A 12,355-nucleotide genomic window follows, 5' to 3' on the forward strand; every position below is an offset into this window, starting at 1 on the left:
ATTTGCTTTTCTTCACCCTGAGGCAAATACAGAGCAAGTTGCATTAATGTAGCATCATTAAAAAAATCCCAATTTTTAAAATCCACTTGTGGAACCTGGGCATCACTGGCTGGCCAGCAATTATTGCCCATCCCTAGTTGCCCTTGAGCAGGTTGTTGAGAGCTGCCTTTTTGAACCCAAACCACTGGAATCAATGTGGTGTAGTTTGGCCCACAATGCCCTTAGGGGTGGATTGACCTAGCTACTGTGAAGGAGCAGCGATATATTTTCAAGTCAGGATGGCAAGTGACTTGAAGTGGAACTTCCAGATGGTGGTGTTCCCATGTATCTGCTGCCCTTGTTCTGCACTGTGGAAGTGGCTGTGAGTTTGGAAAGTGCTGCTTAAGGATCTTTGATGAATTTCTACACAGCATCTTGTGTATAGTAGACACTGCTGCTACTGAGTGCCAGGAATGGATGCTTGTGAATGTGGTGTCAATCAAGTGGGCTGCTTTGTCCTGGATGGTATCAAGCTGCTTGAGTGTTGTTGGAGCCATGCCATGCAGGCAAGTGTGGAGTATGCCATCACACTCCAGACTGGTGTCTGGTAAATGGTGGACAGGCTTTGCAAATTCAGGAGCTGAGTTACTTGCTGCAGTCTCTGATCTATTCTTGTAGCCATTGTGTTAATGTGGTGAGTCTAGTTGAGTTTCTGGTCAATGGTAACTTCAAGGATGATGATAGTAGGGAATTCAGTGCTGGTAACAGCATTGAATGTCAAGGTGCAAGAGTTAGATTGTCTCTTATGGTAACGGTCAGCGCTTGACATTTGTGTGGTGTGAATGTTACTTGCCACTTGTCAACCCAAGCCTGGATATTGTCCAGTTCGTATTGCATTTGAACATGGGCTGCTTCAGTATCTGAGGAAATACAAATGGTGTTGAACGTTGTACAATCATCTGTGAATATCCCCACTTATAACCTTATGACAGAAGGAAAGTCATTGACGAAGCAGCTGAAGATGGTTGAGTCTAGGGCACTACGCTGAGGATGTCCTGCAGAGAAGTCTTGGAGCTGAGATGACTTAACAGAACTGTGATAACTAAAGCTTTGTTGAGGAGATGAAAGTGTTTTAAAGACGTAGAGAAAGGTGATAGTAGGAGAGCTTTTGGAAGGGAATTTCAGGGAGTGTGATTCCTAGGGATGAAAGAGCAGACATCAAACATGGGGCTAAAGAAGTGAGACACAGAAAATGTCAGAATCAGAGGAGGTGGGGCCTATATTATTGGGAAATATCAAGGAGATGGGGCAAGGAGAAGCCATACATTTAGTTGAGTTTTTACAGCGGTAAACTGAATCAGCTCCAAATCACTAAGTCTCAGTGGCACTCATTAAGTTGAAAATAATCACTGGTATCCACTATAATATTGGACTAATCATCTCCAAAAAAATGTCATATTTAGTGCTTCTGAATGTGCTTCACAGGACAGCTTTTTGGATAAACTTTTTTGGACGGAGAAGTGTGACACCATATTTACGTCAAATTACATCATATTCATTACATTATCCAGAATAATGTCAATGCATTTTATTTTAAACAAAGGAGTTATTGGCAGGATTATCCTATGTCTATACCTCAAGGAATTGTAAAGAATGTGTATGATAAAAACAAGCCTTCATCCTAAGTAGCCTGCACAGCTGTTGTAATCTATACAAATCTCCTCCTAGTCCATCTTCATACAAAGAAAAATAAACAATCTTTCAATTTATATTTCTAATTTTTTTTGGATTTCTTTATGGAAGCATTGAAGGTATTTGTGTCAACAACTTCCTGTAATAACAAGTTCCAATTTCTCCTCATTTCTCATTGGATTTATTCACAACTTTCTTGAGCCCTTTTTTTTGACTTCTCCCACAATTGGAAACTGCGAAGTAAAATATTCAGGTGGGAGGAATTATTATTTATTTTAATTTCTTTACTTTCGGGTGTTTTCCCAAAATTATTCTACGGTGCCTGTGGGTTCAGTGACCCAAAGAGTTTTGATTTGTTGCAATGTCCTTGCAAGTGCTCCCCAAACTAATTTTTAAAACTAGAACCCCACTTGGAGGCTTGAAGACTGTCGTAACTCCTCACTGAGTAGTGGCTGTGGAGTCCACTGCTGCCTAGGTGTTTCCGACTTCCACGAGCGAAGCCTTGGACTATGGGTTCAGAGTCATTTCCTGAAGGTTGATGGGCTTAGCGTGTGCGTGGAGATTTAATTTTGGACTTTGCCTATGAGCAGCGGATCCAGTTCTTGAAACACCGCTGCTGCCCCTGGTTTCAGTTTTTGTAAAAGTTGTGGTTTGGATCCCGCCTGTCCGCAAACTATCTGAATTCGGATGCATAGCCCGTAAAGGTTGTGCTTTGCAGCCTGCCTGCCTGGTTCGCAGTGTCGCTGCACGACGTGTGAAGGCTGACTTCTGGAGTTTGGCAGCTCTGCCCCCCCACCCCCGACCTCTCTCTCACTATTCCCCAGAGGCTGGAGCGGATTGAAGTTCGGGATTCGCACGGAGCCCTCGCGTCATTGAAGGGCTCGCCCGGAGGGGAGTAAAGATGGCAACTGCAGAGTTCAGCTTGAAAAGAGTGGCCTGGCAGAGTAAGTGATAGAGAGTGGGACAGGGAGCACGGGGGGGGGGGCGGCAGCAGCAGCGGCGGCCTCTCCTGGTGTCGAACGCGGAAGTGCCTGATAGGAAGCAGCAGGTCGGCGGAGAGCAACCCCGGCCTCCAATCATTGAAGTGACAACAAGTTCTCTCTTTTCCTCTGTGTGTGTCTCTCTCTCATAAGCCGCAGAAAGGGGCGAAGTGAAAGGGGGTTCAGTTTAAAAAGTGGGTTGGGAAGGGAATCGACTAACACTGTGAAAGTTTCCAGGCGCTCTGCTGCTTTACTTTATACTGAGGCACCATTTCTTTCTCTCTGTGTGCACTTTCATTTGCAATAAGATAACCCCCTCCCACCCAAATGGGAATGTGCCCTCCTGGCTGAATTTGCTGGAATTGTTAGCGGAGTGGAGCTGGCTGGATGCTCCCCGTGCAGCCCCAGCAGCGTTCAAACTCTTGTTTTATCCCCCCAAGTATTGGCATAGCACTGTGCTAACAGGCCTGAGCTGAACTGCTGCACTTCCTGGGGCTGGGACCTTGTTTGGCAACTCCAGTGAGATTTTGCACACACTCGTTTTAGGCCCGAATAGTCCAGGCTTGGCTGTGATGGCCCCTCTGCACAATGTCTAACTGGGCGGCGTTTTCCGCTCACTGTTTGTGGCTCGGGCTGGAAAGCACCTCCAGCTCAGCCCCAGTCCCAGGGACGTAGTGGGTATGTTTTAAAAGACATAATCATCGAGCAATTCAACTTACTTAAAAGGCCGGTTGACACGGGAGACCACAACATGTAGTGCAATCCTCACAGCAATGCTATCGTGGGAGTGGGTTCTCTGCATTTTTCAAGAAGCAACTTTTTTAAAAGGTGGGAAGCAACTGGAAGATAATGTGGGAAAATGTTTTGAGTTTTTTTTTCCACTTTGGAAGAAAGCATAGAGGAGCTAAATCTTATTGAAATTGAAGAAATAAAACTGCAGAAAACTATAACAGAGGGATTTGGGAGTCCCAGTGCATAAGTCACAGAAAGCTAGTATCCCAAGTTCATCAGGCAATAGGCAAATGTTTCAAAGTAGTAACACAAACAGAAGTTGTTGGAAAAAGCTCAGCAGAGTAATGAAAGTTAATGTTTCAGGTCCTCAGAACTGATAGTAGCTCGGAAAATGTTAACTTATATGCAGAAGATAGGGTGGGGGAGGAGTAAACAGTAAACAATAGGAAGTGGTAGAGCCTAAAGAGAGAGTGTGTTTGGACAGACAATTGAATTGATAACCATCTGGTTGGGCAGGTGAATAGCTGTTAATGGAGACTGTTAGTGGCTAACAATAAGTAGTGTGTAATGGCAGACTGTGTGATAACAAGACCCAATGTGTGTGGTAGGAGGCTAGGACATGGGGTAGTTCAGGTTCTAAAATGATTGAACGCCATATTGAGTCCAGAAGGCTCAGGGTCCCCAAATGGAAAATGAGGTATTGTTCTTCCAGTTTGTGCTGAGCTTCGCTGGAGCACTGTAGCAAGCCTGAGACAGAAATGTTGGCCAGGGAACAGGGTGTGTTAAAGTGGCAGGCAACTGGAAACTCAGGGTCTTTCTTTGCAGGCAGAACATTGATGTTTTGTAAAGCGGTCACCCAGTCTACGCTTCGTCTCCCAAATGTAGAGGAGACTACATTGTGAGCAGCAAATGCAGCAGACTAGATTGTGAGGAATGCAGGTAAAGTGCTGCTTCACCTGGAAGGTAAGTTTGGGCCTTTGGATACTGAGGAGGGAAAAAGTAAATGGGCAGGTGTAACATCTTTAGCAGTTGCAGAGGAAGGTACTGGGAGGGTGTTGGGAGTGAAGGAAGAGTGAACCATGATGTCCCAGAGGGAACAATGCCTGTGGAAGGTGGACAAGGGAGGAGGCGGGACGGGGATATTTGTATTGTGATAGTATTCTGTTGGAGGTGGTAGAAATGGTGGTTGATGATCTTCTGGATGTGGATGCCAGTAGGATGGTAGGTAAAGACAAGGGGAGCCCTATCGATGTTGCAGCGGGGAAGAGAGAGGGTGAGGGAGGAAGTGTGGGAGATAGGTCTGACCCAGTTGAGAGCCTTGTACTCTGGTGCTGGGGAATCCTCTGTTGAGGAAGAAGGTGGACATTTTAGAGGCTCTGTTGAAGTGGGCCTCATGGGAACATATCCAATGGAGGCAGAGGAACTGGGAGAATGGATAAGAGCCTTTACAGGTAACGATGCGAGAATGTATAGTTCCAGGTAGCTGCAGGAAATGGTGGGTTTATAGTGGATATTAGCAGCCAATCTATCCTCTGAAATAGAAACAGAGGTGTGGAGGAAGGGAAGGGAGGAGTCAGAGGTTGTTCAGATGAAAGTGAGGGCGAGGTGGAAATTAGAAGCGAAATCAATGAACTTTTCTAATTCCGGATAAGAGAGTGAAGCAGCGCTGATGTTATCATCGATATATCAGAGAAAGAGTTGTGGATGTGGGCCAGAATAGGACTGAAACAAGGAATGTCCCATGTGACCCACGAAGCGACAGACATGACTGGGGCCCATGCGGGTACCTATGACCACCCCTCTGACCTGAAGAAAATGAGAGGAGTTGAAAGAGAAGTCGATAAAGATGAGGTCGGCCCAGCAGAGGACAGTAGCGATGGGTGGGGGTGGTTGAGGCTTTTGCTTCAGGAAGAAGTGGAGAGCCCTAAGGCCATCCTAGTTGGAGACATACGTGTAACGGGATTGCACATTCTGGTAAAGGATGGAGCCTGCACCCTTGGAATTCTGGAACTGGCCTAAAGTGTCAGAAGAATCATGGATGTATGTGGGCAGGGACTGGACCAGGAGAGAAAAAACTGAGACAAGGTAGGAGAAGTGAGTTCTGTGAAGCAGGAACAGCTGTAATAATAGGTCTGTCTGGGCAGTGCTGTTTGTGAATTTTTGGAAGGAGGTAGAAGTGAGCTGTCTGGGGCTGGGGGGACTATTAACTTGGATGCGGGGGAGATCACCAGTCGAAAAGAGGTCAGTGACTGTAGTTGATACAATGGCCTGAGGTGTCATGGTCCAGGGGAAGGTAGGAGGAGGTATCTTAGCTCTGGCATTCAGCCTCTGTAGAGTTCAGTACGCCGGATGACAACAGCACTACCCTTATCGGCAGGTTTAATAACAAAATCTGGGTTAGATCTGAGCACACTGAGTGCAGTCAGTTCAGAGGGAAATGGGCTGGTTTGGAGGGGGGGGTGCGGAGTATTTGAGGTGACTAGTGTCACGTCAATAGTTCTCAATGAACAGATCGAATGCAGGGAAAAGGCTAGAGAAAGGGGTCTAGGTAGAGGGAACGTGTTGGACCTACGTGAGTTCAATAATTTTAGGGCCTGAACTCGAGCATGGCCTAGCACCCTACCACACACATCAGACCTTGTTATCCCATAGTGTTCCATTACACAGTTCCTATCGTTAGCCTCTAACTGTGTTCATTAACAGCTATTCACCCTCTCAACCAGATCATTATTGACTCCTTTGTTCAACTGTTCTTCTCTCTCTTTGGGCTCTATTCTGATCTATTGTTTACTCTTTACCCTCCCTTCCCCCTCCCACCCTATCTACTGCATATAAGCAGTCGTGCTCTGAGCTACCATCAGTTCTGAGGAAGTGTCACCGGACCCGAAATGTTAACTGATTTCTCTTCACAGATGCTGCCAGACCTGCTGATCTTTTCCAGCAACTTCTATTTTTGTTTCTGATTTACAGCATCCGCAGTTCTTTCTTACAAAAATAGGAAGTCTTGTTAAAACTTTTCAATGCTCTGTTTAGATCATAGGTGGAATACTGTGAATAGTTTTGGATCTTTTATCTAAGGAAAGGTATAGTGGCATTGAAATCAGTCACGGGGAGCATTCACTCGGTTGATTCCAGGTATATTTCTTCTAATTTTATTGGCTAGGAAGATTGGCTGGGCAATCTTCTAGTGCAGGAGTATTGTCTGTGTTGTAAATAAGCTGGGAGAGCTTGGCCAAGGAGTGGTTAGTCCTAGCAGGAGGGCTATAGAATTGCAGCCAAGATGCTGTTAGGATCCACAGCCTTCACTGTAGCAAATGCAGTCAGCCACATCTTATGTCATGTTGGTTACTCTAGAAAAACCCTGTATAGCTCCAGGATTACAAGAGGATATTTATTAAACATTTTTAAGAGACACTTCCATCTTGGCAGGTACTTTAAATGTTAAGCCCGTGCTACTTTCAAGTTATTGTAGTGATGTTTGTGCAGTGCAATAAGATATTTAACATAAATCATCATCTCATTGCTTATTTCTGAAATGACTTGGTTCTAATGCACTTGTAAAATCCAGTGTTCTGCTTGTTGCAGTTTGTTTTATAAATCTTTCCACTAACGTAAGAAACTGAAAGCATCTGTGTGCAGACCATTTAATGTGACTCTAGTAGGACTTCATTTCTGAAAACTGAATTTTACAGTAAGTGATTAAATATGTCATCCAATTGTAGAGACAGAAGTTATGTATGTGAAAATAATAGGGTGTGGTTCTGCTATAATACTAGATGCAACAAATGTAGATCAGAAAATATAACTAATGTACTGTCTACAGTATGAGGTGTCACTTTTCCTTTGGAATGTCTAGTTGATTAGCTGACTAGGAATTATGCTTCATAAACAAAATAAAATTAATATTTTTTAAAAATACCAAAATGATATTTATTTTTGCAGTGTAGAGCATGAAGGCATGTGTAGTGGAATGAACATAGGTTTTGGATTTGTAATGTCACTTTAATGATAAAATGTATAATTGAAACCTGCGCTGTGGCAATTGCTGACTGGCTATCTTTTCTTTTAAGTATTTCAATAGACAATCACCAATCATGTGCAGCACCTTCAAATGCTGATTATACTAGCTCCAGTATGTGTTCGGTTGCAGGAAGGACCTGATGGATTACTCCACAATTACACAAAACAGTCCAATACATTTCCAGAAAACGGCAGACTGAACTTAATCTCACCTCTCAATCTAACATATCCTAAAGCCCATGACAAAGACTTCATATCAATTTAACTTGTCTGGATTAGATGATTGGAACAGGCGATAGTTAGTACATTCTGTACCACAAACTAACAAACCTTGAGGAAATAATATTTAGTCCTAGAGATGTACAGCAAGGAAACAGACCCTTCGGTCCAACTCATCCATTCAGACCAGATATCCTAACATAATCTAGTCCCATTTACCAGCTCTTGACCCATATCCCTCTAAACCCTTCCTATCCATTTACCCATCCGAATGCTTTTTAAATCTTGTAATTGTACCAGCCTCCATCACTTCCTCTGGCAGCACATTCTATACATGCACCACCCTCTGTGTGAAAAAGTTGCCCCTTAGGTCCCTTTTTAAGAGTGGTTAAGGACTCTGGGTTTGTGCTCGATGGAGTTTAGAAGGATGTGGGGGGAATTTCTTTGAAACTTACAGAACACTAAGAGGCCTGGATAGAGTGAATGTGGAGAAGAGATTTCCACTAGGAGGAGAGACTAGGACCTGAGGGCATAGACTCGGAGTGAAGAGATGATTGTTTAGCACTGAGATGAGGAAGAATTTCTTCAGTCAGAGTGTGGTTAATCTGTGGAACTCATTGCCACAGAGGCTGTGGAGGCCAAGTCATTTTAAGACCGAGTTAGATAGGTTAACGATTTGTATGGGGATCAAAGGTTACAGGGAGAAGGCAGGAGAATGGGGGTGAGAAACATGTCAACCATGATCGAATGATGAAGCAGACTTAATGGGCCGAATGGCCTAATTTTGCTCCTATATCTTATTTTATGATCTAATAATTTACTTAAATCCTTAGGGAGCACAGTGTTTACCTTTGCAGGCACATCAATCATCTCTGCCATTTGCTCTTATATACCTCAACTAATCCTCTCTTGATCTAGCTCTGTTTCAAAGAAAATAATGCCAGCTTACTCAATCTTATTGGTAAACGTTTCCTTCATACAAGTCTCCACAGTATTCTCATCCTTCTTGTAAGGGTGAATTTCCCATAGTCTTGCTGGATTGCAGGGTTGTTTCCTCATTAGAGAGAGAAGGGCGACTGGTGGTGGTTGACCATTACCAAGCCTGGAGTGTGGGGAAAGGTTGCGAAAGTTATTTTATGTTAACCTCAGCCAGTGTGGGAATTGAATGCATGCTACTGGTGTCTCTGCATGGCAAACCAACTGTGCGGCCAGCTGAGCTAACAAAGCCTCCCACCTCTCCTTCCTGTATAGCTCTGTCCAAATAAGTAACCATAAGCTTGATGAAACATCTGTGCCTTACCTGCAAAGGAAGCGAGAAAATGTGTTATTTTTGAGTGTGCGTGGGTGTGCAGGTTACATTAGTGACGTAAAATAGTGTTTTACATTCATACGTTAATGTCTAGAAGCTGCTTTTCTGTGCCCTACACGATTTCCATTGTTTTTCAATTTGAGAAACTCCAATATGGTAATTGTGCTGAAATAGATCAGGTTGTTCTAATATAAAATTACATAGAATTAATGGTGAAATCTTTTGGTTATTTTGAAATTTTATCCCTGAAACTGCAAAGTATTTCAAAAGGAAGAAATACCAAATAGATGTTAATAGAGAATTCTGCACGGAATGTTGTCACTGTGGTTACTGGGATTCATTGAAATTAGAGGCTTTGCCATGAAGAATGTAACCATTCATGCTAATTGACAAATACCAGCCAGGGTCTGCTAAAACTTTAAACCGGACAGGTTGGCTGTGATTGGTCACGGCATTGCCCTGAGAAATGGACAAGCAAATGGCTGTCACTTATTTTCTTGAGTTGAAACAAGTGCAGTGTGTGTATGTTCTTTGTTGGCAGAAAGAACAGGACCCTATGTAGAATATCAAAGTCTTTTCTGTGGGGTTGGGGATTGGGGAGTCCAGAACTAGAGAGCATAGGTTTAGGGTGAGAGGGGAAAGATATAAAAGAGACCTAAGGGACAACTTTTTCACACAGAGGATGGTATGTGTATGGAATGAGCTGCCAGAGGAAGTGGTGGGGGTTGGTGCAATTGCAACATTTTAAAGGCATTTGGGTGGGTATATGAATAGGAAGGGTTTAGAGGGATATGGGCCAGGCGCTGACAGGTGGGACTAAATTGGGTTGGGATGTCTGGTTGGGATATCTGGATGGGTTGGACCGAAAGATCTGTTTCCATGCTGTACCATCTCTATGACTCTAATATAATAGCTACCTCCAGTATGCAAAAGTACCCCACACTGAGCCTGGTTGACAATCTAGTTCGATTCCTTGCGCATTCAGGAATAACCAGAAACTGTTGTCAAAGTGCAGAATCCCATCTAATATTGTCTGTTGCGTGTTTTGCAAGCGGGCAGGTTGAGTACAGTCAGTACCTTGTTGCAAACCGCTGATGGGATATGCTGTTTGATACAATCCATCAGCTTCCATTCTCGGCAGCACACCAGTGCTGAAATTCATACATTGCATTATGCATTTATGTGATGAGCAGAAATTTTTTTTACTTGGTGATATTCTGTCAGTGGCCAGCACTATTCCTGTTGCTACTGTACTGTAGTAACTTGAAACAGCTAGCTTCACCTGTTAGGCAAACATTTGAGATACTGTTCCCTTCCAAGGCAATGTGAGATAGTCTGGGCACTTTACAGGACCAAAAGTGCAGTAATCATTTTAGGCCTTTTCATGAGGTTGTGCAGCTAGAAATAATCTGAATAGGGTAGCCATTATCCTGTAGATGGTTTTGATATACCCTAATACAGCGACAAACTTGAGCAATAAACAAATGGCTCATGTAATATTTATGAGATTGTTGTTAAAGCCAGTCATAGTGCATTATAAACTGACCATGACGGTAGGTTTTTCAGAGAGTGTGGGGTGCTGGAAAAGCACAGCAGGTCAGGGAGCATCTGAGGAGCAGGTAAATCGACATTTTGGGCAAAAGCCCTTCTTCAGGAATGCGGCTAGGAGCCTCGGGGGTAGAGAGATAAATGGGAGGGAGGTGGGAGGCTCCCAGCCTCATCCCTGAGCAAGGATTTTTGCTTGAAACATTGATTTTAATGCTCCTCGGATGCTGCCTGAGCTGCTGTGCTTTTCCAGCACCGCACTATTGACTCTAATCTCCAGCATCTGCAGTACTCACTTTCGCCCAGATTTTTCAATAGAGAACCCAGCCAATTTCTCAATTAGGACATCGAGGAATGGGAGCTCAATGTAGTTTGATTTCACATGTAAATTTGCACACAGAATGGAGCCCACTACAATATCTTTACATGCAGCTATGGATTCAAATATAGCAATTACTAATGTGCATATACACAATATGCTAAATTTATTATAATTGTTAATATTGGATCTTAGTTTTGACAGAAGTTCTCTGTCTTATATATGACTGATATGAATGGGTTATAAGAGCGAGCATCAATATTCACCTAATGTTCAGGTAATTACTTTCAAGAGTTAGAAATTTAACCCTTTTGGACTGAAGGTGCTCTTCGCATCAAAGATAAATTATATAAACATTATGATTTTTTTGCATTTTTGTAGATATAAAACTTTGACCACGTAGTGCAATGTGATTATCCATTGGCAGATTAATTAACAGTTATCCAAAATAATCTTCTGAACTACATGGGACCTCATCCTTTCGGTTGTGATTAGACAAAGATTGCACGTTGCAAGTAAACTGCGCACAAATGATTGATTTTGATTAAAGGTGATCATATAGCAATGAAGACTGGGTGATGTCTCCAGAAAATTTTACTTTATAAACCTATATTTAAGTGCCATAATCAAAATGTTGCAGAAAATGGATTTGAAAGCACTTTAAGTCCTTTTTAATTTATTTTATTTATTCTTGTCCAGAGCTCAGCTGGTAAATTATGAAACTGTTTGATGATGAACATTTAAATTGTGTGTGTTTTTTAAATTCCTGTAGAGATCAAGAAACATGTATTGGAGGACTGTAAGACAGAAGGAGAGTGGAAGGTATGGCAAAGACTTGATTGTTCATATTAAAAGTGATTTAATATTTGAACATATTTGAATAGTCTTGCCCTTTCTAAAGAATAAGTAATCGACAACTTGTCTGTTGAATCTGGTACGTCAGCCAGTATGTAGCATCATGGACTGATTGAATTTGGATTCCCATTCCCACTCTGTGTGACATTTGAAATGTCTGTGGTGCTGAATGGGGTGGGGAAAATCATCCTGTACAGATCTTAGATGCCCAGTCGAGGCAACAGAGTAGCAGGAACTGTCTGCTCCTCCCTTTTTGGAGGTGAAAAGTGTGGGTTCAAAATTTCTTCAAAGGAGGATAAAAGAGGAGCTTGCAAACTTTGTGGGAGTCTCATGCTTATTTTCAAAAATCACTTAATATAAGAGCCTTATGCATTGAATGAAATGAGTCATTTTTGGTGTATTAATAGAATCCACTATGTGTATACCAATAGCATATCATAAAATATCAAGCATTGATAACCTTATCAAGTGTGATATTGAAGGAAGAGCTACTCACTTACTGGAATCATCAACGATCTATCCAACCCAATCAGAGTGCATTGTCAATCTTGGTTTATCCAGATATATTTGGAAAACACAAATTTGTAATGGCTTGCAAATATGTGAATTAATTTTGTACTCAGGGATGCATATTCTGTAGTCACTTAAGTTGTATAATTTGAATGTACCATGGTCTTCATTAACAGTAATTGCACTAATTATGCA

General features: G+C 42.6%; 1 protein-coding gene across 4 annotated transcripts in view; it reads left to right on the forward strand.

Moving 5' to 3' along the window:
• Window positions 1-2,168: 2,168 nt before the first annotated feature.
• Window positions 2,169-12,355, forward strand: part of stxbp3 (syntaxin binding protein 3) — a 63,595-nt gene continuing 53,408 nt past the window's right edge. Inside the window, exons 1-2 of one of the 4 annotated variants that reach the window (XM_072573805.1) lie at window positions 2,169-2,615; window positions 11,568-11,617. In XM_072573805.1, the coding sequence (XP_072429906.1) occupies window positions 2,573-2,615; window positions 11,568-11,617 (93 nt within the window). In that variant the 5' untranslated portion in view covers window positions 2,169-2,572. Of the gene's footprint in view, window positions 2,616-2,763; window positions 2,783-3,409; window positions 3,480-11,567; window positions 11,618-12,355 lie in introns of those variants that run through there. The other 3 variants (XM_072573806.1, XM_072573804.1, XM_072573807.1) reach the window with 3 other exon arrangements.

This window comes from Chiloscyllium punctatum, chromosome 7 (genome assembly GCF_047496795.1).
Source record: "Chiloscyllium punctatum isolate Juve2018m chromosome 7, sChiPun1.3, whole genome shotgun sequence".
In the NCBI taxonomy this organism is placed as follows: domain Eukaryota; kingdom Metazoa; phylum Chordata; class Chondrichthyes; order Orectolobiformes; family Hemiscylliidae; genus Chiloscyllium; species Chiloscyllium punctatum.